The 26,333-nt window shown below is 45.2% G+C and overlaps 11 protein-coding genes across 11 annotated transcripts; 4 read left to right on the forward strand and 7 right to left on the reverse strand. All coding sequences in view use genetic code 12, as the record gives it.

Moving 5' to 3' along the window:
* Positions 1-49: 49 nt before the first annotated feature.
* Positions 50-2,476, reverse strand: AFG3 (AAA family ATPase; the record flags this gene model as incomplete). Its single annotated transcript, XM_029034587.2, has 1 exon — positions 50-2,476. One exon carries the CDS (start codon positions 2,474-2,476, stop codon positions 50-52), a length of 2,427 nt encoding a protein of 808 aa, XP_028889829.2.
* Positions 2,477-2,706: 230 nt separating this feature from the next.
* On the reverse strand, positions 2,707-3,990 carry CJI96_0000364 (uncharacterized protein; the record flags this gene model as incomplete). Its single annotated transcript, XM_029034588.2, has 1 exon — positions 2,707-3,990. The coding sequence occupies one exon, from the start codon at positions 3,988-3,990 to the stop codon at positions 2,707-2,709; it is 1,284 nt and encodes a 427-aa protein (XP_028889830.1).
* An 873-nt stretch (positions 3,991-4,863) lies between these two features.
* On the reverse strand, positions 4,864-8,280 carry MNT1 (alpha-1,2-mannosyltransferase KTR1; the record flags this gene model as incomplete). Its single annotated transcript, XM_054702022.1, has 2 exons — positions 4,864-6,139; positions 6,992-8,280. The coding sequence occupies 2 exons, from the start codon at positions 8,278-8,280 to the stop codon at positions 4,864-4,866; spliced, it is 2,565 nt and encodes an 854-aa protein (XP_054557997.1).
* A 1,485-nt stretch (positions 8,281-9,765) lies between these two features.
* Positions 9,766-11,457, forward strand: NPL4 (nuclear protein localization protein 4; the record flags this gene model as incomplete). The annotated part of the gene is made up of 1 exon (XM_029034591.2): positions 9,766-11,457. One exon carries the CDS (start codon positions 9,766-9,768, stop codon positions 11,455-11,457), a length of 1,692 nt encoding a protein of 563 aa, XP_028889833.2.
* A 577-nt stretch (positions 11,458-12,034) lies between these two features.
* On the forward strand, positions 12,035-14,143 carry MSI3 (adenyl-nucleotide exchange factor; the record flags this gene model as incomplete). Its single annotated transcript, XM_029034592.1, has 1 exon — positions 12,035-14,143. The coding sequence occupies one exon, from the start codon at positions 12,035-12,037 to the stop codon at positions 14,141-14,143; it is 2,109 nt and encodes a 702-aa protein (XP_028889834.1).
* Positions 14,144-14,653: 510 nt separating this feature from the next.
* CJI96_0000368 (serine/threonine protein kinase SKY1) lies at positions 14,654-16,828 on the forward strand (the record flags this gene model as incomplete). Its single annotated transcript, XM_029034593.2, has 1 exon — positions 14,654-16,828. One exon carries the CDS (start codon positions 14,654-14,656, stop codon positions 16,826-16,828), a length of 2,175 nt encoding a protein of 724 aa, XP_028889835.2.
* Positions 16,829-17,005: 177 nt separating this feature from the next.
* Positions 17,006-18,661, reverse strand: ELP3 (Elongator subunit ELP3; the record flags this gene model as incomplete). The annotated part of the gene is made up of 1 exon (XM_029034594.2): positions 17,006-18,661. One exon carries the CDS (start codon positions 18,659-18,661, stop codon positions 17,006-17,008), a length of 1,656 nt encoding a protein of 551 aa, XP_028889836.1.
* A 638-nt stretch (positions 18,662-19,299) lies between these two features.
* CJI96_0000370 (uncharacterized protein) lies at positions 19,300-20,151 on the forward strand (the record flags this gene model as incomplete). The annotated part of the gene is made up of 1 exon (XM_029034595.2): positions 19,300-20,151. One exon carries the CDS (start codon positions 19,300-19,302, stop codon positions 20,149-20,151), a length of 852 nt encoding a protein of 283 aa, XP_028889837.2.
* Positions 20,152-20,294: 143 nt separating this feature from the next.
* CJI96_0000371 (uncharacterized protein) lies at positions 20,295-21,746 on the reverse strand (the record flags this gene model as incomplete). Its single annotated transcript, XM_029034596.2, has 1 exon — positions 20,295-21,746. One exon carries the CDS (start codon positions 21,744-21,746, stop codon positions 20,295-20,297), a length of 1,452 nt encoding a protein of 483 aa, XP_028889838.2.
* Positions 21,747-22,570: 824 nt separating this feature from the next.
* Positions 22,571-24,484, reverse strand: NOG1 (putative GTPase; the record flags this gene model as incomplete). The annotated part of the gene is made up of 1 exon (XM_029034597.2): positions 22,571-24,484. One exon carries the CDS (start codon positions 24,482-24,484, stop codon positions 22,571-22,573), a length of 1,914 nt encoding a protein of 637 aa, XP_028889839.2.
* A 556-nt stretch (positions 24,485-25,040) lies between these two features.
* MNN9 (mannosyltransferase complex subunit MNN9) lies at positions 25,041-26,147 on the reverse strand (the record flags this gene model as incomplete). Its single annotated transcript, XM_029034598.1, has 1 exon — positions 25,041-26,147. The coding sequence occupies one exon, from the start codon at positions 26,145-26,147 to the stop codon at positions 25,041-25,043; it is 1,107 nt and encodes a 368-aa protein (XP_028889840.1).
* Between the last annotated feature and the right edge of the window lie 186 nt (positions 26,148-26,333).

The raw sequence follows: 26,333 nt of genomic DNA on the forward strand, positions 1-26,333 counted from the left end.
CTATTAAGACCTTGTAATTCTATGTACAATTAATGAGAAGTGATGACTTTCAAGCAGTTGCTTCATTACCAGCTTCAGAGTCCTCGTAACCAGTGTTGTCGTTCTCCGATTTTGGCTTTCCCTTGTAGACATCGTTCCCCTTTATGTATTTATCGAAAGCATCGTTTCTTTCGGGGAATGGACGAGGACCAACTAATCTGATCATATCCTCACGCGTCAATACCTCCTTCTTGTAAACTTCCTCCGCAACCTTGTCAACCAAGTCAATCTTCTCTGTCAATAGCTTTTTGCAAGCATCGTAGGCTTCATCGATGAAGCGCTTGACCTCCTCATCAATAAGTTTCGCGGTCTTCTCTGAGTAGTTATTGTGTACCTTGAATCCACCCTGGTCGTTTCCAGTGTCAAAGTAAATACTACCGATCTTTTCTGACATTCCCAACTGCAAAACCATCAGTTGGGCCATTTGTGTTATCTTCTTAAAGTCATCTGAAGCACCACTTGTCACTGACTCGAAATGCAACTCCTCACTCACTCTCCCACCGAGGGCCATGATCATTCTGTGCTTGAATTGCTCCTCGGAAACCAAATATTGATCCTTCGGTAAATACTGAGCATACCCTAAAGCTCCCTGACCTCTAGGGATGATGGAAACTTTCACTAGAGGATCAGCGTATTCCAAGAACCATCCACAGATTGCGTGGCCCGCCTCGTGATAAGCAACTGTCTTCTTCTCCTCTGGGGTCAAAACACGAGATTTTTTTTCGAGACCTGCAATAACTCTCTCAATAGCTTGTTCGAAGTGGTGAACGTCGACAGCAGTGTCGTCTTCTCTCGCAGCGATCAAGGCACCTTCATTACAACAGTTGGCAATGTCTGCACCAGCGAAGCCTGGAGTTAATGCCGCCAATCTTCCTGCGAGATTGTCTGTTGCCTCGTCAATTAACTGCTGATATTTGCTAAAGTCCACATCACTTTGAGAGGCCCTTATGTCCTCAACACATTTTAATGTAAGCTTGTTTAAATGGACCTTGAAAATTGCTTTTCTACCCTCTATATCAGGAGTGTCAATAGTCACATGTCTGTCGAAACGGCCAGGACGTAATAAGGCTTTATCCAAGATGTCAACACGATTTGTTCCTGCGAGAACAACGACGTGATCGGATGCCTCGAAGCCGTCCATCTCAACAAGTAGCTGATTCAAAGTGTTTTCTCTTTCATCGTTGCCAGCCACACGTCCGTTACCCCTTTCTCTACCAATGGCATCGATCTCATCAACAAAGATGATCGACGGCGCCATTTCACGAGCCGTTTTGAACAAGTCTCTGACACGAGAAGCACCAACACCGACGAACATTTCAACGAACTCAGAACCGGACACTGACAAAAATGGCACACCAGCTTCACCAGCAGTAGCCTTAGCTAAAAGTGTTTTACCAGTACCGGGAGGACCTGACAAGATGGCACCTCTGGGGATCTTAGCGCCAAGCTTTTCGTATTTGATTGGGTCCTGGAGAAATTTCACAAACTCCATAATCTCTTCCTTGGATTCTTCGCAGCCAGCCACATCCTTGAATTTGATCTTGACTTCCGTTTCTTGGTTGAAAAGCTTCGCCTTTGACTTACCAATCTTGAAAATACCACCAGCACCACCAGCGCCACCCTGTGGAGCTCTACGAACACTGATGTACCAGAGACCCCCGATCAAGAGTATTGTTGGCAAAACGGGCATAATCATGTTTAGCCATGATCCTCGCTCAATATAGGAGATAGGTAATCTTTGCTCGATTGGGATACCGAGTCTATCTTGAACGGCATTCATTTCTTCTTCAAAAACTTCAACAGATCCAATGGTGAAGACAACAATAGGATTGCCATCAGCACCAAGACTGGTCTCGTCAGAGAAAGCACCCGGAACCAATTCAGCCTCGACGGCGAAACGATTGATAACATTCAATCTTGTAACGAGGCCCTTCTCTAGGTAGCGAGTTTTGAATGTTTGAAATGAAAGTTCTTCTTTATCTGGAAACAAGGAAAGGGTTGTCCAAAAAGTTAAAGGGATCGTCACCCCTATGCAAATGAGGAGCACTGTGAGCCCCTCCTTACTGAATAGCGATGCATCACGACCATTTTTCTTAGCACTTTCTTGCTTCTGACGTAATTCCTCTCTGAACCTTCGCTCTTCTTGTTTCTGTCTTTTCGTTTCAGGGTCCTCCTCTTTTTCTTGTTTCCCGTTTTCTTCATTTTTCTCAGAATCCTTTTTGAACTCTTTATTCAGACTCTCAGAATTTGGATCTCTATTAGGACTTGGCTTTTGAAATCTATGGGGCGAATATTGAAATCTTGCTCTCGTAGCTAACAGAAAACCTCTAGCTCCAATGGGAGGAGCAATACGAGTCCAACTCTGCCTTGGAATCTGCCTTAGTAAAGCATTAGAAGCCATTAAGCGGCGGCTTAACACCGCCAACAGAGTGTTCATTTGACCTGAATTAACGAAGCGGGGACAATGAAGTCAAGTTATACAGAAGAGCTTCGGAGGTTGTTCGCCTTCCATAAATGAGGCACTAGCTGCACGTGACCATACTTCGAAAATCTGGCTGCGTAATGTGACAAAGCTAGACACTACGCTTAGTTGATAGCGAATTGTATATTCAAGTGGTGAGACCGATGGCTCACGCTTACACCTAACTCTGTATAAATTATGCCGGTCTATGCGTCCTTTCTTGCCTTCATGAACTCATCCCATGTAGTCTCGCATATCTGCATGAATTTAGCCTTCTTCTCGTCCAGCGAGAGACTTTTCTTTAAGATTTTGAACCTGAAAGTCTTTTTATCCATAAACGACATCGATCCGAAGATTTCTTCACCGTCTTCCCATTTCCGACGCATTTCTTCCATCTCTTCCTCCGTGGCATCTCCGCGGTCATCGGAAGCTACCTGACTGAAGCGCTCTCTTTGCGCCAGCGGAGGCTGCAGTGGGAGCGGTGCGATTCTCTTAACGTTGTCTTTGAAGACATCTTGAACTGGACGACTTCTTTTCATTTGAGCATCTGGTATCATTGGGGGCTGCCTATCCTGACTCGAATTTTGAGTCGTTTGACTAGTGTTTTGTGTTAGGGGATATGCAGCCGCTGGCTGTGGTGGAGTGACTGAAACAGTTGGAGGCGCTGGAGCTGAGGTTTGAAGTGGTCGTTGGATACGTCTGTCAGATCCCGTAGGAATGTCTCTTCTAAATGGAGTTTGTACCATCATATATTGTGCGCTTAAGGGGACAAAAGTACGCGGTCTGAACCGCTGGCCCATGCGTACACCATTATAGAAGTATGGCCGTAACGGGGCTGTATTGAGTCCAGCAGGATAATGAGCCGCTGGCATGCCATAGTAACCGTGAGCAGCAGTGTAAGGGCCACTTCCCACGGCAGGATTATGAGGAAGTTTAAGGGGACGAGGTGCGTGACTGCGCTTCAAGCTCCTCTTTTGGAATTGAGACGCCAACCGGTCCAGCGTGGAGTGTGATATGCCTGGGCTCAGCTGTGTGCTCGTACAAGGGGCCGATTTCGGAGAGTCGTCGTTGTCGCTTTCCTTTTTGACTTTGATATCAGCAAAACGCGTCGTAGAAGAACTGGCGGTAGAAACACCTGAGTTCATGGCAGAGTTTACAGCCGTGTTTTCTGGAGATTTCTCGTCTGTCAGGCCAGACTCCCTTCTGTCTAAATCACCCTTGTTTGCTTCAGAAGAAGCAGGGCTAGAGGGCTGATCTCTCTCCAAGCGACTATCGTCAGCCAGTGTGTCCACATCGTTCCAGTAGTTTTTGGATGCAATGATGGACGACTGCCTCTTCTTGATCGACTCACTCATCCGCATGGTATTTTTCATATCTTCACTCAAATTGTGGGTATCCATCGGACTCACTATCCGGAGTAGCACGTCGTTTTTAGCATCATCGTTTGAGAGCTTCAACGAGGGTGGTCTATGACGAGTTATCTCGGGCATGCTAGGAAGTGGAGGGTGTTGGGTAAAGTACAAGTCAAGAAAGTGCTAAAAAAGCTGAGGGAACGAGAAGCTTAGCGAAAGCAAATGATGATATTGCAAGAAAAGATAAAGAAAAAAAATTGTAACGCCCACCCCTTACGCCAGCCTTGTGTTTCAGAATGGCTTCTCTGTAGGAATGAAACAGATGAGAATGGAAGACGCACCTTAGGACGCGGAAAGCTCTACGGAACGGATACAAAAAGGAGGTTTCGAGTGCTATGTCCTGGAAGACTGGATGTTTTTCAGCATCCCTTATTATCTTCTATGTCTTTTATTCTTGATATTTCCTTTGAAACTCTGTAATTGACCGTATCTGGGATGGAGGCGGTTGACCTGTGCATTGTGCTTTTCGCAGAAAAAGTACATTGTCCGGGGAATGTAGTGAAAGCGATAGCGAGGCTTACAAATTTCGAACGTTGTTGTAACTCCTTTCACATTCACTTGGTATCAATACAGAACAATGAAGAGTTCAGAAAATGGGGCCTAAGATGACAACATAATGCCTGCTGCCAACACAAGACTTGGAATTCTGAATATTGTCTCGATGTTGACCTAGGTACAATGTGTGGGCACTCCGTTCAGTAATTACTTGCAGCCAGTGCAAGTGGAGCTGCAGTTGAAAAAATGCAACATCCTAGAACGGCGGTTTCTGATTAACCTGTGTAACTATCAACATTTACATTTTGTCATTAAATAATTATAATTGTTCGTTCTTATCGTTGGCTTTATCCCGTGCAGTTATCGAAGTTTTGCTAGCATAGGCCCACGAAAGACACCCTAATTTGCTGACTGCCTAGACGTGAATTTTATTCAAAATGTTAATATGTATTAGAATTAACCGGTGAAGTTTTCCCATCCCTTAGGTCTCTTCAATCCGTGGAGAGTGAAGTACTTAGGCGTACAAGAGTAGCCTCTCCAGGTGAAGTCATCCTTTGGCTCGCAAACACACTTCTTCTTGAACCTGGTCTCCTCATCAACTGGACAGTTATGGAAAGGAACGTGCCAGTAGCCAACATCCGTGAAGAAGTGCAATTTGTCCTTAGGAATAAAAAGAGAAGCACCAATTGAGTGCACTGGAGCGTCGCCCCATCTTTCGTAGAAGAATCCACCAGCTTTGTCGAGATAGTCAAAATACTTGGTGTAGGCCTCACCACGCCACAAATCGAGCTTGGCAATTTCAAAGTTTGACCAGAAGTGGCACCCGTTGTAAGTTTTACCGTTGTCGTCGGAAATCCATGCCAAGTTGTTGTCCTTGGCTATGTATTGAGGGTTCTCATCCATGAATTTCTTGGTGGTCTCCCACAAGGTGGGAATGGTTTCCTTGTACTCAGGCAAGGAAATGGTCCAGCCGTACCACTTGTCGTTGTCCTTCATCCACTTGAAGATATCGTAGTCAATGTCACAGAAGATCTTCACATCAGGCTCGACACGCCAGTAGTACTCGTACTCTTGCATCAAGGGATGCCTGTAGAAGAAACCCGACTCGAATCTGCACATGTGTCTGTACGACTCGGAGCCACCATAAATTACCTTTTTCTGCACCATCTGCTCTCTGGCCAAAGCAGCCTTTTCCTTGTCGATCCACTCAGGGTACGACCAGTGCTCCTTCGGAATGAGGCCAAATTTGGTTTTACCAGACACAACAGCAGAGATGGCGTTCTTAAACTCGTCAGTGAATTCCTCGTCGTTCAAGAAAACCCAGTCGTAGTGGTAGTTCTTGTTGAACCTGTCCTCAACGTGTCTGATGGACAGAAGAATGTTGTTCTTGTCTGAGTTTCTCACCAACGTGACAAACGTAGCCTTGATCTTGTTGGCTAGATTAGGGTTGGATGCGTCGTTTTGAGCTTCAACAGCAGGGGCAGCAGGGGCAGCAGCAGCAGGAGCACCTCCAACGGCAGCACTGCCGGAAGACTTCTGGACGGAACCGGCACCAGCAGCACCAGCAGCACCAGCAGCACCAGCAGCACCAGCGGCTCCAGCGTCGTTCTTGGGAATTGCCTGTGCTGGGGCAGTGTTGGTCTTAGCGACGTTGGCGGTAGACGCCTCAAAACTAGAGCCCTTAGTGAGCACGTAGCCACAGAAGATCAACACAAGGGCGAAGATGGCGAATCTGACCAACCTGGCGTTTGATCTTGAGAAGCCATGATGAAAAGAAAGGAATCTCTTTAAGAGGTCAGTGGGGCGTGGTAGTTAGAGGATGGGGAAGAGATTGAGGAGGGAACAAAAAGAGAGCCAAAAAGTAACCCTTTCTCCAGTACAGAACAATCGTCTGGTCAAGGAAAAGCGCACCTAAACCCTTTACGTGTCTCCTTGCCGCGAGACTTGGCCGTCGCACTAACACCTTATTTGGAGGGTGGCAGTAGCGGTCCAGGCGTTCGAAGGAGAGGAGGAAGACAAAATATAATACACTGCAAAAAGAAACAAACAAAAAAAAATACTGCTTTTGTTTTGCTTCCTAAAGAAAATTGCGTCCAGGGTCTCACTTAAGCCTAGCTAGCTCAAGCCATGGTCGCAGAAGTAGCCTTTTCCGAAATCAATCTCCTTCTCTTTCCACGATCAGAATGAGGACACTCACCTCGTAAGGTGCCGAGCCAGACCAGGGAGCCTTGAGTCACATGATGTGATTCGGGAAGGGGGGGCTTCCAACCTCAGAGTTGTGTTTTGCTGAGACTGCTTTTACTTGTTTCAAATACATCATTTACCATTGATACTTGGGCTTCTCTTGCCGCTTGGTCCTAGTGCTTTCGCCCAACTAGGTCTCTGTGTCTTTCACTACACGCGCTAGCTCGGTGGTCCTCGCTTAGGCGTCTCTACGCGCATAATACACTGTCTACACGCACAATCACCAGAGGAATCTTCAATTAGGGCGGCCGAATGGGGCACCCTGCTGCATTGTTTGTCTTTTTCTATACGTGTCCATTATTAAAAATGCTCGATGCTTGATTATTGGTAGTCTACCCACTCCTTGGGCTTTTCGAGCTTCATAGCCTCGTAGTATTTCTTCCCGCAACTGTACCCTCTGAAGGTGAAGTCCAGGTTGGGATTGCAGTCACACCTGTGCTCATATCTGAACTCTGCGTTCAATGGACACTGCGTGTACACGCCGTGGTTATACCCGACATCATGGAAATAGTGGATTTTGTCCTTTGGCAAAAATAACGCCGCTGCGATGGAGTGCACGGGCGCATCGCCCCATCTCTCGTAGAAGAACCCGCCGGTCTGGTCAAGGTATTCAAAATAATCTCTGTATGCCTGTGATCTCCAGAATTTGAGGGATGCTACTTCGAAATTAGACCAGAAATGGCACAAGTTGTATGTCTCACCCTTGTCGTTACTGATAAAGCCCATGAAGTTGTCCTTGGCCAAGTACTCTGGGTGCAACTTAATGAAGTCCTTGGTGTGCTTCCACAAGGTGGGTATGGTTTTGTCGAACTCATGGATTGAGATTGTAAAGCCGTAGACCTTATCATTATCCTCCATGTATTTAAACAAGTCGTAGTTCAAATCGCAGTGTACCTGAATACCAGGCTCCACTCTCCAATACCAATCGTACTCATCCAATAAAGGATGTCTCCAGAAGAATCCACTTTCAAATCGACACATATGCCTGTAAGATTCCGAATCACCATAGATGATTCCGGCGGCCTTCATGTCGGCACGAGACTTTGCTGCTTTATCCTTATCAATCCAGTCCGGATAGGACCAATGCTCCTTAGGAATCTCGCCATACATGGCCTTTCCCGACACAATTGCGCTGGTCAAGTCTTTAAACTCCTGGGTGAAGGGCTTATCGTTCAAAAAGACCCAGTCATAGCGGAATTTCCTGTTGAACCTATCCTCGACATTCCTGATGGCCTTGATCAACTCGTACAACTCCTCGTTTCTTGCCAACGAGACGAATGTGGCCTTCACCCTTTCACCAGGAATGAGGCAATCTCCAGGCTGCTTACCAACTTCCTCTTTGGCACCAATCTGTTGCAACGCAGCATTCTCCTCCTGAGACGAGTCCTTGATGGGTGGCTCATCATGCGGAGGCTGAGGCTGACTTGCGGGCGCCAGGGGAGCTCCCACTAGCGTGCTTCCCCCAACAAGAGCTTCCTTGAAGTCTGAAACAACGGTCCCTGTTGCCTTGTCCACATAGACCACCTTGGGCAGACCCAGCTGGGCGGAGATCAAGTATAGCAAGATAAAGGTAACCGCAGTGGCTACACCCACCAACAACCTCTTATTCTGAGGGACCCGAGGGATCATAATGTAATGGGCGATGAAATGTTATGCAAAACTCGTGTCGAGTTGTTCTTGGAAAGAGGAGCACAAAAACAAAAAAGGCTCAGTTCACTGACAAAAATAAGTCCTTGAGCACGGGTTGTGGTAGGCTATGTGCAAACGGCGAGGAGGGTGTAACACGGCGCAGGAACTGTTGGTAATAAGCCTCAGGAACGGAAGCGAGGCGGACATCAGCTTTAGTGTAAGTAGGGAAGAATTTGGGAAAACTTTTGAAATTTTCATTCTTTGCCGAGTCCTTCCACTTGTCTTGCTTGCATTTCGGACCAATGAGCTAATTCACACACTTGAAGCTGCCTAAGCGAAGGACGCATTTTTTGACAGCATACAGTGCAGATAGAGGTACCATTCTCCTGCGACTATTGTTCTCGAAGAGTACCCTTCTCATAAGAATCCCGGTTGGAAGCGCCCATAGTTTCGCAACCCACAGGTGACTTTTGATACCAAATGGCTTTGATAATGTATGTGAACCTGTTAGCTGAACCACAATAAACCTTCTATTGAAGTAAAACAATTTTCTATACTGTTGTGAGGTTCTACAGAAATTTTGTGAGGGGATGAGGTGCTCTATATTGAGTGCCTAAAACTAATTGAAAACTCGGTAGGCGGCTTTCGTTATTATGAAATTAAGGTTTTTTTAGGGAATATTGAAAATAGTGTCATGTCTACAGTGCTCGGACCCTCAAAGTCACTCATTAGTTAGAGCACTTCACATTGGTTGCAATTAAGAAAAAAAAATTCTGGGAGCCAATTCCTGGGAAGATGAGGAGTAGCAGTGGTTTTTTGCAAGTATTTATAGTACCTTCAACAAACTCAGAAGCTTCACGTTTTGGTGAACTGGTGTAGCTGGGAGTACCATTCGTTCTCATGATTTCAGCACCAAGATGCCCGCATTACCATCGTCGATAAGCAGCATTGTGTTATTGCGTACTTTGAAATTGAGGTACAGAGAATATACACACTATTCATTCAAAATGTTGATTGGTTTGGACAGCGGCTTTGTGAGATCGGTTGAGTACTCAGGTGAACTAGCTCAACTACTGCGGGGTCTGTTGAGAACTCAAAGAATAGAAGACTCGCACATACGATGTAGCATGAAAGTCACATCAAATATCTGAATTACTTTAAGACTTACTTTTTCTCGACTAGTCTAATTTTTTGAGAATGCTAGGTAGTCATCTCAAGTGGCGTGGCTGCAAAATTTTGAGTTTGCCATAAAATCAACTTGTAAGCATGAGGGTATCAAAACCCTGCTCCAACAGACTATTCCATTCCCTATAATGATATAATTCCCCAACCTGAATCATCTCTTCCCTTCTATACCTCGTTCTCTCTCTCGCCTTCCACCCGCCAATACCATTGAACCACTGGTCCTGCATAAACACAACTCCATGATGCAAGCCAAATCTACTTACGAACGGTTGCCCTCCAGCATCTTCTACCAATTACATCATGATCATCCGTTTTCGCTCCAAAGATGGCATGGTGAGAGTCAAAGTTGAGCAAACTGATCCATTCTCAAAGGCTTTGAACGAGGTTGCTGCCAAGTATTCCATAAAAGACCCTGAGCTGGTTTTCGTCAGCGATAAGCCGAACGAAAGAGGAACTAACGCCACAGACCTTGCCGATAGGTCCGTCGAAGATCTAAATTTGAAAAATGGTGATATAATCTTCTTGACATACGAATCTTCTGAGCTGCAAGCTTCATCCGAGGGCCTGGGAGCCAGTAGAGATCAGCAGACGGTACCTGTGAGAGATACCACTCCGGCACCAAAAGCAGTGAAGCAACATCCTGTTGACGATTTGCTCGACAAGGAAGAAGGTCTCATCAGAAGATCTAAGTCGAATTTATGTAATCATGGCGACAGAGGTATGTGTGAGTACTGCTCGCCTTTGCCGCCTTGGGACAAAAACTATTTGAAAGAACAGGGAATCAAGCATAAGTCATTCCATGCCTATTTAAAGGAAATGAATGAACAACAAAATAATTTTAGCAAGGCATCTTCTTACATTGCTCCATTACAAGATCTCAATTACGCCATCAACTTACGTTGTCCCGGTGGACACGCTCCATACCCGGGAGGGATTTGCTCAAAGTGTCAACCAGCACCAATCACGCTCCAGCAGCAACCATTCCGTATGGTTGATCATGTCGAATACGCTGATCATTCCATTCTCAACACCTTCATCGATGTTTGGAGACAAGCCGGAGTTCAAAGATACGGCGTTCTCTACGGTAGATATGAGCCTTTTCAAAAGGTTCCTCTTGGCATTAAAGCAGTGGTTGAGGCTATCTATGAACCTCCACAGCTGGGTGAGTTCGATGGCATTACCCTCCTTCCTTGGGAGAACGAAGCAGATGTTGATAAAGTCGCCCAAGCACTTGGCTTGCAGAAAGTCGGTGTAGTCTTCACCGATTTGACGGATTCAGGCCGCAAAGATGGGTCAGTTTTGTGCAAGCGTCATAAAGAATCTTACTTTTTGTCATGCGTCGAAGTTATGATGGCTGCGAAGAATCAAGTTGCTCATCCAAACTACAGCAAGTACTCTGAGACTCAGGACTTCTCTTCCAAGTTTGTTACTTGCGTCATAACAGGAAACCTCAATGGGGAGATTGAGCCCCACTCGTATCAAGTTTCTCGCAGTGCTGAGGGTCTTGTCAAGGCTGACATTATTTCTGCCTCTACGCATCCCAACATGCTTTGCATCAATAAAACACAAGGTTCAAGATACGTTCCTGATGTATTCTACTCAAAAATCAATGAGTATGGTTTGGAGGTCAAGGAAAATGCCAAACCAGCGTTTCCAGTCGAGTTCTTGTTAGTAACTCTTCTGGACTCGTTTCCATTGGAGCCCAAACCGATGTTTAAGCAGCAGTTCGTCGTCGAGAATAGAGAGTTTTTGGGGGAGCTTCAAGATCTCAAAGCTGTGCAAAGACAAATCCAACAAGGCGATGAGGATGGCTCTCACCTTGTTGATTTTCACTTCTTAGTATACCTCTGTAAGATGGGTGTATTGAGTGGAGAGGAGCTCGATCTTCTCTTAAAATTTGCAAAAGAAAAGAATTACGACGACTATTTACACTTAATTCAATCCGGCGGATGGATGACCCTCTTGACAATCTTGGAGCAGAGCACCCATTGACGAATCACAGCAAAATACAATTTTCTTTTTCGCAGTCAGTCTAGAAGCAGCCTGAAGCCCTGTCTTCTTCGCTGTGAAATCCACAGATCACATTGATTCGGATGGTTGTAATAGAAGCATACAACCCTATTTTGGTGCCAAGAAATCGTACAGTTTGATCTTCAATTAGTGCAGTATTGGGTAAGCATTCACCGAGAAACTGCTTGTCCAGACACCACGGACGAGTATACCATGCACGATTTGGTATATATGCAGTACTGCGTAGTGAGAGCATCAGAGATGGGACCAAGCACACTTTGCTGGACAGCCCCAAAAGGTACAAAATGCTAGTCAGACTGCTTCATAACGCCCTCTACTCATAGAGATCAATCGTTGTAGCCATGAAAAATATTTAATTTCATCAAAAAATTTACTCCACGTGATAAAATTTTCTCGAAGCTTCTAGATGAGTCGTGCGCGAACTAAGCAGTTTTTCGCATAGTATATGAGAAGTCGCTCGAGCCAATTTGAATTCGTTATACTACGTGATTTCACCCACGAGACTCGTTAAATCCACCCAGTTATTTGATTAAACAAAATGGCTACTCCATTTGGTGTTGACTTCGGTAACGACAATACCGTCATTGCCTGTGCAAGAAACAGAGGTATCGACATCATCGTGAATGAGGTCTCCAACCGTTCTACTCCTTCCTTGGTCGGTTTTGGCCAGAGGAACAGATTTATCGGCGAGACCGGTAAGAACCAACAGACTTCCAACTTGAAAAACACTGTTGGAAACTTAAAGAGAATCTTGGGTATGAACTACAAAGACCCAGACTTTGACATTGAGTCCAAGTACTTCTCGTGCGGTTTGGGTGAGAACGAGCTTGGCCAGATCAACGCCAAGGTGAGATTTTTGAATGAGCCTCAGGAGTTCACCTCCACCCAATTGGCGGCCATGTTCTTGAATAAAATCAAGGACATCACTGCCAAGGAGACCAAAGGCAACATTGTCGACATTTGTCTTTCAGTGCCCGTGTGGTACACTGAGAAGCAGAGACGTGCAGCTTCTGATGCTTGTAAGATTGCTGGTTTGAACCCAGTAAGAATTGTCAACGAGGTCACTGCTGCTGCCGTCGGGTACGGTGTTTTCAAGCAGAATGAGTTGCCTGAGGACAAGCCAAAAAATGTTGCATTTGTTGATATTGGCCACTCGTCTTTCCAGGTTTCTATTGCTGCCGTGAAGAAAGGTGAGTTGAAAATTTTGGGTTCTGCTTACGATAAGCACTTTGGTGGAAGAGACTTCGATCGTGCCATCACAGAGCACTTTGCCGACGAGTTCAAGACCAAGTACAAAATCGACATCAGGGAGAACCCTAAGGCCTACTACAGAGTGCTCACTGCTGCTGAGAAGTTGAAGAAGGTTTTGTCTGCTAACACTCAGGCACCAATCAACATCGAGTCCGTCATGAACGACATCGATGTGTCTTCTTCTTTGACCAGAGAGGATTTGGAGGAGTTCATCAAGCCATTGTTGGAGAGAATCAACGTCCCAGTTGAGATTGCTTTGAAGGATGCTGGTCTCACCACCGAACAGATTGACTCCATCGAGATCATTGGTGGCTGCACAAGAGTGCCATCTTTGAAGAAAAGGCTTACCGAGATTTTCGGCAAGCCTTTGTCCACCACCTTGAACCAAGATGAGGCCATCGCCAGAGGTAACGCCTTCATCTGTGCCATGCACTCCCCTACCTTGAGAGTTAGACCTTTCAAGTTTGAGGACTTCAACCCATACTCCGTGTCCTACTTCTGGGATAAGGAGGAAGAGGACGACGACCATTTGGAAGTTTTCCCAAGAGGTGGTACCTTCCCTTCCACCAAGATCATTACCTTGTTCAGAAAAGGTGACTTCGACGTTGAGGCCAGGTACACCAACAAGGAGGAGTTGCCAGCCGGTGTTGAGCCATTGATTGCCAAGTGGCATATCAAGGGTGTGAAGCCAAACGAGGGCGAGTCCTCTATTGCCACAAAGTTAAAGTTGAGAAACGATCCATCTGGTTTCTACACCATCGAGTCTGCTCACACAGTTGAAGAGAAGATTGTCAAGGAGTTAGTCGAGAAGGAGCCAAAGGAAGGTGAGGAGGAAGAGGAAGAGTCCGAGCCAGAGTACAGAGAGGTCAAGAAGGTCGTCAAGAAGGATGACTTGGTCTTGGAGATGCAGTCTTCTGCTTTGACTGAGGAGCAAAGAGCTACATTTTTCGAGAAAGAGAATGCCTTGGTGGTTGCCGACAAGTTGGTTGCTGACACTGAAGACAGAAAGAACGCCTTGGAGGAGTACATCTACGAGTTGCGTGGCAAGTTGGAGGACCAGTACAAGGATTTCGCTTCTGACGATGAGAAGGCCAAGTTGTCCGATATGTTGATGAAGGCCGAAGACTGGTTGTATGATGAAGGTTATGACTCGACCAAGGCTAAGTACATTGCCAAGTACGAGGAGTTGGCTTCGCTTGGTAACCTTATTAGAGGCCGTTACATGGCCAAGGAGGAGGAGAAGAAGCAGGCCATCAGACAGAAGCAGGAGGCTGAGCAGATGGCTGCCATGGCTGAGAAGATGGCTGCTCAGAGAGAGTCCACCAAGGGTTCCGAAGAGAACAAGGAGGAAGAAAAGAAGGATGAAAAGAAGGGCGACGAGATGGACCTCGACTAATGGATTTCCACCCCCTAACTTATTCTGGTCCACAAATAGAAGTATATAATCAATAGTCACGGAAAGGGCATACTTGGAACAACTAGTTTCCGTAGGATCATCATTCTGCAGTGTGTGATGCCTAGTGACGTAGAACGACAACGATTGCGGAAAAAAAATCTTCAACCAGAATTCCCTTTTTGATCTACAATGCCTTTTTTAACCGTTACGTTTTTGATCGGGTTCCCACTATTAATGCCATTAACGTCACGTACTTTCCATATCCCCTCTCGGGAACTAGGCTGAAGATCACGTGCACATTTATTGTGAAATGGGATTGAAACTTTTTTTGGTGGAGGTGATTTTCTCACGGTTCCTGCCAAGCTCTCATAGACTTCTGTTATTGTTCAAAATACCGGACTGATCCAAGCGAGATACAAAAATTGTGTTTTACAGCATTGATATACCCTCTAAGTACCTCATCAGAGCACAACATAGTCCCAGCGAAGAATATACAACGTTTCGGTCTCGATGCCAAAACACAAGTCGAACTTGTCTATTGCAATAAAGAAGGCCGACACTGAGAGTCAGGCAGCACACAAGAAGGTAACAACTAGAAACGATAAACATGATAGTCAGTCGGTTAAGAGCCACGAGTCTGGCTCAGACGCCTTGGCTGAGTGCGTGGAGCCCAAAGAGTCCAGCAGCATATCGTCATCCTTCAATCTTTTGCCTGGCTTCAGCGGGCCGGGAAACCTTGCCACATCGGCGCCGCTGGTGAAGCTGTTTAGACCTGAACTTGCGCCTATCACGACGACGTTTGAGGAACAGAGTGAGGAGCAGCTTTTTAATCTAATCAATAACGACAGAATGGAGAAGGTCGACGCGGGGAGTATTGAGAAGGTAAGCGCATCTTCCTTGAAAAGCAAATCATCGCGTAACGACTTGGAGAGTACCCACCAGACAGAGACGATTGAAGAGGGAAACGAGGATGAGAGTGAAAGCGATGACGATCTCAATCAAGTAAATCCTGATAACGAGGAAGACCTCAAAGATTACGTTCCTGGTGGATATCATACCTGCCATATTGGCGAAACTTACAAGAATAGAAAGTACACATTGGTAAGAAAGCTTGGATGGGGTCACTTTTCCACCGTTTGGCTTGCTAGAGATAATGATAAGCTGTGCCATGTTGCCATGAAAATCGTCAGGTCGGCCAAACAATACACCGATACAGCAATTGATGAAATAAAGCTCTTGGACAAAGTCACCACCTCTGATACCCACCATCCGGGCCATGAACATGTCATTCAACTCTTAGACACCTTCTCCCACGAGGGTCCCAACGGTGTTCATGTTTGCATGGTGTTTGAGGTTCTCGGTGAGAACCTTCTTGGCCTCATTCGTCGATACAAGCACAAAGGTATTCCTATTGTGTTCGTGAAACAAATAGCAAAACAGTTACTATCTGCATTGGATTTCCTTCATCGCAAGTGTGGAGTGATTCACACGGATATCAAACCGGAGAATGTTTTGATAGAAATTGGCGATGTTGAGCAGATTGTTCGCCTCGTTGAGCAAGAGGAGCAACAAGCCAAACTTCAACGCAAATTACTGCGTACCAAATCCCAATCGGGGATGGCATCAAATTCTAATTCAACTCCTTCCACATCTACACAGAATACTCCTCAAATTTCGCACAGTACCGCCATAGGAGACAAAACTAAGTCGGCTTTCGACTTGAGCTCCCCTCTGATTGGGCGCAATGGAAGAAGATCTCGTCGTCAAACATTAATTACAGGTTCTCAACCTTTGCCGTCTCCTTTGAGATCTTTTAACAAATCATTCACAAATATTCATACACTTTCCAGCTCCACGAACAATACACCAATTCAAAAAGTCGTGAGCAACAATTCATTTACAAATAATTCAGACGCAGATGTCTCCGAACAAATGGAGAAGAGTTTGAATAATTCTCTTTCCTCCATGTACATCTCAAACTCATCTGGCACCTTCATGGGTCTGCAGAGAGATAAAGATGAGTCATACGCTAACAAATCGTCATTGATCATCAATGAGGATGAGTTGATTTCTGTGAAAATTGCAGATTTAGGTAATTCATGTTGGGTGCATCATCACTTCACCGACGAGATTCAAACCAGGCAATACAGGTCACCAGAGGTCCTACTTGGCTACCACTGGGGTGCCTCCGCTGATCTTTGGTCGTTCGCTTGCCTTATGTTTGAGCTTTTGACCGGTGACTACTTGTTCGATCCAAGGTCAGGAAAGTCATACAGTAAGGATGATGATCATATTGCTCAAATCATTGAGTTAATTGGTCCTTTCCCGCGTTCCATGCTCAAGGATAGCTATTACGCCCGGGACTTCTTTAATTCTCGCGGTGAACTTCTCAGAATCTCAAAGTTGAAACCATGGGGCTTGAAAGACGTTCTTGTAGACAAATACAAGTTCCCTGTGAGCGATGCTATTGAGATTTCCGATTTCTTGCTACCGATGTTGGCTTTGCAGCCCGAGAAAAGAGCTGACGCGGGTGGCATGGTAAACCATCCATGGTTGAGCGACGCTCTCGGCCTTGAGAACGTTGTTTTGGAACGTCCCGTAGGAGGTTCAGGAGAGGACATTCCAGGATGGGCATATGAGATAGATCAGCATGCGCAAAGCAACCGTTACTTCTTCCGCAACTAACTTCTACTGTCATTCTTTGCATTATTCAATTTACATTGCATTTAGGTTTGTACTATTAAAAACTAAGAGGTCATGGGGGATTTATCTCTGTAGCTTGTACTGCAATTCAAGATTTGTATTGTATTTAAGCCATCATCGGGACTACGTATCTGAATATTGAGCTCGCAATAACTATTTTCAAAGCATCTTCGACATGTAAGGACCATCAACCTCGTAACCCAATTTAGCGTAGTAGTTTCTTACACCGACGCCAGAAATCACACTAATCTTCTTCGACCTGTGCTCTTCTCTTGCAATTCTTTCGGCCTCTTCCATCAAAAGTGTACCAAAACCTTGATGCTGGAATTTTCTTGGGTCTCTTGAGTGTAACGGAACGACAGATCCGTAAACATGCAACTCACGAACAATGGATGTGGGCTGCGAGGTGAATTCCTTCCTGAATGTGTATTTCTTTGTGGCCTTTCTGAGACGCAACAATCCAATAAGAATGTCTTGCTTTGGATCTTCATAGGACAAAAATGTTTCCCAGCCGCCATTGGCCGTGTAATCTCTTCTGATGAGCTCGACCTGGTCAGGCGAGACCTTGTGATGAACTTCTTGAATACCAACTTCTCTAGTACGGACATCACGACAAGTGGTACCAAAATCTTTCATTCTGGCGAGCGCTAACTCACGCAAATTACCATTTTCAACACCGGAAGAAACCAATGGCATAGGGATGTCTCGCTGCACACGATAAATACGAGTCCACGGCGGCACAAGCGCCAATATTCTAGCAACTAAGTCGATAAGAGCGTTGGCATTGTATGACTTATAAAGGCCTTTCTTCCAAAGCTCATAAAGACCAGTTCCTCTGATGACTAAGGTGGGATAAATCTTGAGACCATCGGTTCTGAATGCGGGGTTTTCAAAATACTCAATAAACTGATGAAGATCACGCTCCATGCCAACATTAGGTAAATCTGGCATCATATGGCTGACCACTTTGTAACCAGCATCTTTTGCCACAGCAAATGTTTCACACACAGCCTTCACCGTGTGTCCTCTGTTGGTATCCCTTGCCACATCCTCGTATACTGATTGTACACCGACTTCTAATCTTGTACAACCGTACTTCAACATATCACTAAGATGAGTTTCAGTACAATAATCAGGTCTTGTCTCAATGGTGATACCAACACACTTCGTTTGAGACTGTTGAGAAAACATGATCGCCTCATCGAGGTTTTTTCCATTATAACCTGAAAGGGCATTATGCAACTGGGTGATGAAACCCTCTCTGTAGTCTTGAGGCAAAGACATAAATGTGCCTCCCATGATGATATACTCGACTTTGTCAATGGAGTGACCTAATGCCCGGAGCTGTTCGATTCTACCTCTCGCTTGTTCGTAAGGATCGTAACGTGCACGAATGGCTCTCATGGAAGTCGGTTCATATCCAGTATAAGATTGGGTGGAGTATTCAAAGTCAGAATCTGGCCCACCAGGACAGTAGACACAAATATTACCAGTGTAAGCTATATGAGGACATCTGTGAGGCTTACACATCACCGCAACAACAGCGATACCAGATGCTGTTCTGACGGGCTTGGCTTTGAGTTTGGGTATGAGGTACTTTTTATGCTGATCTGGAATAGACGATATGATGTCTGTGAGTCTGGGTTGATGCTTTAGTTTGTGCTTCTTGGCATATCTAGTGATGAGACCATTGAGGTTCACATCTTTGGAAGTTTTAAGAGACGCCACTAGCTCTAGTGAGATATCTGCACAGCACTGGATGAATCTCTCTTTCTCGGGAGCGAGCTTCCGTCCTTTCTGTATAGCTGTGGGCATTTTGGTGTGATTGATGACTTCGGAGTAAATGAAAGATCTGACCCTTCCCATCGCACACACTGCAGCTTGGTGCACGGATGTTGGAAGATAACGAGTCAGATTTGCACTAAATGATTTATGATTTTGCTAAATTTTCTTTGATAAAAATACCTAATTGATTATGTGACATCTTAAGCTCGGGTAATTTCTTCTTATGAAATCCTGATTGAGAAGTGATCATCTATGCCGCTGTACTTTCGCGATCGTGATTAGCATTACCGATGTTGTGATTCGTTCCTTGACAGTTATGGGAGATATGATGCAAAAGTCTGGGGATCAAATACGAATTTTGCAATAGATTCATGAGGCTCCCCATTTAAACTGGTTTGGAGTTCGGAATGCCTTCCTTTATGTAAGGGTAGTGTACCTAAGTAGGATAAGCCAATGCCTCCATCACCATGCACAAGGATGCAACTTACTAGATGGTCAACTCAAGATCCGCCTTATAAATGCTCAGTCTGGTGTTTGCTTTTCCCAAATATCAACAACGGAGCTATATATATAGAGAAATTCAGAAGTGCTCTTTTGGTGTACCCTGCATGTGGCGGATACACCTAAAATTTTCAGAACAAGTGATAGCTACAATTAGGTCAGACAACATGTTGGGCATTAAAAGCATCTCCAGAGGCTTTCTTCGCCCCTCTGTCCATTCTTCTCTTGCTCCGGCAACACGTGCCGCCATATTCACACGAACATATGCTCAGAAGAAGCGTTCTCAAATTGACATTTCTAAGGTCCCTATTAAGCACATTGGATGTCTTGCTGAATTCTACGTCCCCCCACAATTGAAGAACTGTCCGACTTCCTCTTGGCACAGATTACTTTTAAGAAGATTTTACAATTTTGCATTGAACACAGCCAATGTTGCTCGTTACAGGTTTGCAACCAAAAACAAGGTTTACTTCAACGACTGGAAGGAGAAAACTGTCGAAAATTACGTCAAGACCAACAAAGCGTTTGCTGCTGCCTGCTCAACGCGTAAGCTGGCGAGAGACCGTTTTATTAAAGATCAACTTTCTGGTGCTGCTGGTACTGCAGTCATCGAATCCTTGATCCGTCGTTCTCTGACATTTCCAGCAGATGCCGAAGTCAAATGGAAACTTCTTGATATTCTTGAAAACCCTAAGGTTGTAACATTCACTCCCATTCCAGATGAAAGTGGAGTGCCTGTATTTATCCAGTTGGTAACGAAGGTGAAGACTAAACAAGAAATGACAGTCAGCACTGGAAAAGGAGAGCCAACGAAAACAGAGAGACTGATCACGGACTATTTGGTGTCTACCATTGATCCTAACACTAACGAAGTTGTTTTGGTTGGCTCGCTTTTCGAGTCAGATCATATTAGGAAGGTCCAGCCTGAGGTCTCCAATAATCACGCAGCTATGGAGGAGCTTCAAAGAACGAGTGCTGATATCTATCGGGATCCTCCAAAGAGTATTGGCAGTGCTTAAATAATGATTTAATAGCTTTTAGTGGCATTCTGTAAATATGAAAAATAATGGCATGTATTGATCTGATTTTCCTTACCCTGTACTTCTATAACAATCTCTAGTTGCTATTGCATTTAAACGTCTCTTTTACAATCCGACAGCGCTCAATCCATCATGAACATTGCATTTTCGCCTCCACAATGCTTTTTGTTATCCGACGGTGACCTCTCGATGTTTGGTCTTACCCACAACGTGCCTGATTGTGATCTAGAGTCTCGCCGCTGCTGCTCTTGAGGGGTCAAGATCAAGTTTCCCAATGAGGCTGGAACGTAATCTTCAAAAAAAGCGTTCTCGTCATCATCAAAGTCATCTTCATTTGAGCCATCCAGTATTGCAGATTCGTCAAGAAGTCTCAAGCTGCTTTCCGTTGTCAAGGGAAAAAACGACCTTTGATGATTGTGCATCAGGCCGAGATTGGTAGATGAGACAAAGTGATCCTGTGGCAGCTGGCTTTGGCTTCCACTAGCACTAAATAAATTCGCCGAGAGGTCAATTGAGTTGGGCAGCGACTTCAAGTTTGTGGGTGACGTTGATGGCATAGACTTGAATGCGGTGTAGATGTTGTTATGAATGCTCGCCGAAAGAGAGGTGTTCACTGGCGTCGTTGCAGAAGTCAGCCATGTGTGTGTCGATTGATAGGTTCCTGTTGGACTGTTTGGTTTGTTTCTAGCAGCATATGTCAGATGAAATGCCTGTCCCGATGAATGCAGCATGGAACGACGTGATGCCAACGATACTGGAGTCTCGATCTCGTCAAAGGATGCTCCGTGAAGTCGCGTGTGTTCCTGATGGAAATCGCCAAGTTCACCACAAAGATCGTTCATGGCATGTTGAGTGACATCTGGAGCAGACAACTTTTGTGTAAAACTTATTCTCTCGCCAGTTTGGGGAAGGTGTGAGCGGTATGAAGATCCCAAAGAGCTTTGCATTTGTGAAGTCCGGGCGATGTAATTTGCTGAGAAAGCAGCATCCTGGCCTGAATTATAGCCGCTATTTTTGGAAGATGTCCGCAGGGGTGTCTCACCTTTTGTGCTAGATCCATCTACATTTCCCCCGCCATAGTGATTGCCTCCAAGAACACCATGAGTTCTCTCTTGACGCCTGAGTGACTTCAAATTTACCCTTGTGCCGTCAGGAAGAAAATGTGCCAAAGCGCATTTCGAGCCGAACTTACAATTGCCCTTTTGAAAGTACTTACATGGAAGCTTGTCAACCGCTGAGGAGCCATCAAAGTTGTGGCTGAAAGGGCAAGAGTTTCCCGCCTGACAGTTTCCCTGACGAAAAAACTTACATGGAACATGGCTCAAATTCTTGTTGGCGTTGGCGCCTAATCCTGTGCCGTTATTTGTGGGAACAGTTCCCGGAGGTCCAGTATTAGGGGGCAACTGATCCAGAAGGGAGCAAAGGTCAAATGGCTGGTGAACTCTGGAGCGTGGGTGGCTAGAAGAGTTCATAGAATGCTTCCCACCTCTGGCTCCTGTTTTTCCAGACCCGTCCGAAAATGGTATGTATTTGTCGTGGTTGACGGTCAAGAACTGAATCTCTGGACCTGGCATTATCGGAGGTTAATAAACGCTGCAAGATAATTGTGGCAGCAAAAATAATGGGGTGATTTTCACGCTTGTCAGTAGATAAAAAAATCTTCTAATTTATGGGAAGTTTTAAGTGTAAAGTAAAGAGGCAGGACCCAATTTGGTGGCGAGTATTTGTAAATATGTGAGTCAAAATCACTGGTTGATTAAGGATAGAGCCCTGATAAGAGAAAGTGTCAAGGTGCGGTGGCCTGCAGAGAAAAAAGTGAGGCACAACGCTCCCCAGTACACAGTATCGGAAAGGATAACATATGAGGGTGTGGAAACTATGCGTAATCCGGGTGCAGGGCAGGTGATAGCTGATAAGGCTCCTTCGCTTATCCATGGAGAAAAAGGACTACATGGTTGACAGTCACCGGCAGGTGATTCTTTGTATTCAAATGACGATGCTGTCGGCTTCCTCTGTGCAATCTCAAGATTGAAATTCTGGACATAACAGACAAGGGTGATGTATGATAAACTTAAGAAAATGCACTATTTTAATTCAGGATCTAGCGAGAGTTTTTAGAATAAGATACGCACAACACTATCACTTGGTGGTAATCCTCTGTAATGCACCTCTCGTAATCGCAGACTTTAGATTTATGTGGGGAGTCTCGAGACACTTCCATCACATCAAACCTCTTGCGTGTGCCCCGCTTACACAATGCCACCCTGCCTTCTCAAGGTGCAAGCAAGCCTACAAAAGAAACGTGCCGGTAACATGTGTCATGCTATTGAAACGTTAAATTAGTCTCTCTAATGTACAAAAAGCTCCAAAATATCCCTTACAATCCTATGCAACTGCTCTAACGACGGTCAGCAGAGAACCCTCTCTTCCCGGAGAACAAGTGCTTGGGCATAGATGCAACCGTGTGTCTGTCGGCCTCTCCCAATCTTGCCTGGCGGTTTCTCTCTCTTCTCTGCAATTTGGCAACTCTCTCAGCTTGGGATCTCAAGGCTCCATCGGCTACACCAGCACTCAATCTGTCGTTTTGGTTAACTGGAGCCTGCTTCTTCTGAATCTTCTTCTTTTGTGCGAGTCCCCGATTGTGCTTCAAGACATCCACACCACTGAGAGATTTCTGGTTTTTGACTCTCTGCTTCAAATTTCTAGTATCATGGCCCAAAGAAGCCATATGTTCCTCCATTTCGCCAAACGTTTTCTTGACATGCTCTCTAGGCATCATGGACTTGTTCTTTAATGATTTCTTTGTACGGGCCTCCTTGATCATAACTTTATGCTTGTTCCTGATCCACTCAGCCTTCTCACGGATGTCAGCAGTCTCCTCGTCCTCGATCTCAGAGTCCGAATCATAGAATCCCTCAGCTTCTAGTCTCTCCTCTTCATCTTCCAACGCTTGCAACTTGGCAGCGATGTCTGGGTCCAAGAAGTCGTAGACATTCTTACCGTCCAACACTTCTGGCATTGTATCAGCCTTCCACTCATCGTCTTCCAATAAGTAGAAGTCTTTGAGGTTGACATTGTACACACCAGCACCACCATTTTCTGCCTCTATATCCTTGGCCAAAGTTCTTCTGTTCGGATCGTCACGGTCGTATTTGGCCAAACTTTGGACACCCTCAGGGATGAAAGCTGGTCTGGACTCTTCATCACGCATTTGTGATCTAGCCACGTGAATCTTGTTCAAGACATTGTTCACACGAGCAGAGCCCTTCAACTTCTGTTCGATTCTAGCTGTCAACAACTTCTCGCAAGCCTGGTTTCTCACTTGCATGACATTCTCCTCGGCGTAGCAAGAAGTGTTCATGATGTCGACACCAGGACTGTCAGCAATAGACTTCAAGAGGGCTTGTTGCTCCTCTGGCAAATCTTCTTGTCTTATGATATCACTTTTGTTCAAAACAACCATGACAGACTTGTTAGCGAACAAAGGCTTGATGGAGTGGAACAATTTGGTCTGTGCTTCAATCGAGAATCCACACTGCTCTGATAAGTCCATGAAGTACAATACGCATGATCTCAAGTGAGCGATGGCGTAAATCGATTGCATCTCAATGTTGTTCATTTCTTCGGTAGGACGATCCAATATACCGGGGGTATCAATGGCCTGGAATCTCAAATACTTATAGTCAAAGTGACCCACGTACAAAGACTTAGTTGTGAAAGCATAAGGTTGTACCTCGACATCAGCCTTGGTAATGCATCTCAAGAACGAGGACTTACCCACGTTGGGGTAACCACAGATCAAGAGGGTTCTGGTGTTGGGGTCAATCGAAGGCAAACGCCCCAAGTGCTGCCTCACTTGTTCCAAGTAAATTAATGGATCCTTCAACTTCTTCGTGATCGTGGCCATTCTACCCAAAGCAGCTCTCTTCAACTGTTTACATTGGTACAAAGACTGACCAAACTTTAAGAGACGGTTGTAGTCTCTGGCCACTTGCTCAATCAAAGTCTTAGCTTTGGAGATGGCTGCCAAGGAAACCTTGTAGTGGTTTTTCTCATACAACGTATCCATCAAGTCTCTGTGAAAGGGATGCACATCATTGATGTTGGGAAAACCAGCCAACATGTCTGTGAATTTCTCAGAGAACCCTTCTGCTGTGAACTTCACCTTCCTCATATAAAATGCCCTGATACGAGAAATCTTAAACCCCGGTCTCACCACGGTAGGCGTTTTCCTTTGTGTTCTGTTGAGCACAATGTCCAACATGTCGTTGGCCGTCGGCACCGTTGGAATATCTTTCCAAGATAACTGCATGTCTTCTGGGGAGGTTTAGTGGTGTAGTTCCTGGTGAAGAGGTATGAGATGAGGATGGAAAAATACCAGTACCTCATCTCTTTTTTTTTTTTTTTTTAAGGTCCCGCGCAGCCCCCTACTACAGGATCGGGGCCTATATAGATCTGAGTGAGAGTCGGACAAAGAAGAAGGGAAGAACAAAAGCTAAGCAAGTAGTCTAATTGATTGATTAAGTAAATATTGGTGATATTGCACGATATCACTCTTTAACGATATGCAATGTCATGTTTGAGTTTTTGGAGGAGTACTGGTAGTAGGAAGTATGCTAAATAAACCCCATACAGACATCAGCTGTTGATAGATACCCTGACCTGTGTCTCATTGATCAATCACTTGCAAATCGATCTTTGAATCAAACTTCGATATTTGAGATCTTTTCACTGGAGGTTTATGCCTTATATATGATATCAACAGAATTCATCTCTTGGTTGATATTTCTACAGTGCAAACATGTGTGATGGTCTTTTTGAGTGCACGTATAATGAAATAATCATGAGATATTTATTCGGCTTCTGCCTCATTCGTTGTAATGGTAAACCAAGTAGTTTGGTAAACCAAATACCTCATAGCCCAAACGTTTTGCCATCTTAGCAAAGCCCTCAGTCTCGATCAAGTGATAAAAGGGGAAGGGCGGGAACATGGCACCATCCCTATGCACATCTGCATTCACCAACACGGCTCCTCCTCCAACTCCGTCTAGAGGCATCTCGGCGTTCTTATCGCCGTTTTCATCGTAATGTTGAGCCATCAACGGTCTGTACGTAGCCAACTCGGCGTATCCCTCGACGATGATTTCATCGTCATTCATTCCCTCGGCAATCTTCAATCCGTCCTCGGATTCAATCCAATTGTTGAAATCATACGGTCTGATGGCAGGTTTCCCGTTATCAGTGTACCTCTGGAAGACATTCGCTGAAAGAACTGGTTTTTTGTGGGCAATGAGGTCATGAAGAAGAGTTGGTGGAGTCTCGACAATGTCAGCGTCCAACCAAAGCACCCAAGACGTCCTAGGCGAAATGGTACTGAAGAGCAAAGAATTTCTTGCTAACGCCATCATTGCACGACGTTCCTTTTGCACTTTCAAAGCGTGGCGCTCTTTTTCGAGTTGCAGGTCCAACGCATCCGTGTCCTGTCTTAAAATAGTGATCTTTTTGAATCTATTCTTCGTTCCCTGTGTTTGCTTCACTGCCTGTTCTAATTGTTTAAGCGCCTGATCGCCGTCGGCGTTTCTGGGAAAGATGAAGCCCAACGAGATCATACTGTGATCATAACTGAGTTTGCTTAAATTATCCCAGTATTCTGGCAAAAACTTCGCCATGGGGGTCAAAATTAACACCTCTCCTTCGTTACCCAACACGTCAGCAGTAGCTTCCAACTTATTCAAGTCGTAATGGGCAATGTGGTTGTCTGGGAGATTGTGCAAGATTATCAGGTCTTTATTCTTGGGAGAAAGCCAGGTTCTGCCCTTTTTGCTATATGAGTATTTCTTTGTTGATCTCAAGCTTGACACCAGAAACGCACTCGTGAAAACAAAATAAATGACCACCACAAGCAGTACAAGCCCAAGCAAGGTCAAAGGTTTCCTTCGTATGTTGCGGATTATCTGCTTCTTTGAAAACAGCATCTTCCAATACAGGTGTGGTAGGAGTCGGTGGTGTGTCTATTGCGATCCGGGAGAGATTTTATCTTTATTTTTCGCTACACACTTGTACCTCGCGCTCGCTTCTCTGGGTTCACAGATGAACAGCCTTGGGAAATCGTACTGAATTGTGATTCACACTGAGAGAGATTCTGCTGAATTTACGGCTTA

Source organism: Candidozyma auris, chromosome 1 (assembly GCF_003013715.1).
Source record: "Candidozyma auris chromosome 1, complete sequence".
In the NCBI taxonomy this organism is placed as follows: Eukaryota; Fungi; Ascomycota; class Pichiomycetes; order Serinales; family Metschnikowiaceae; genus Candidozyma; species Candidozyma auris.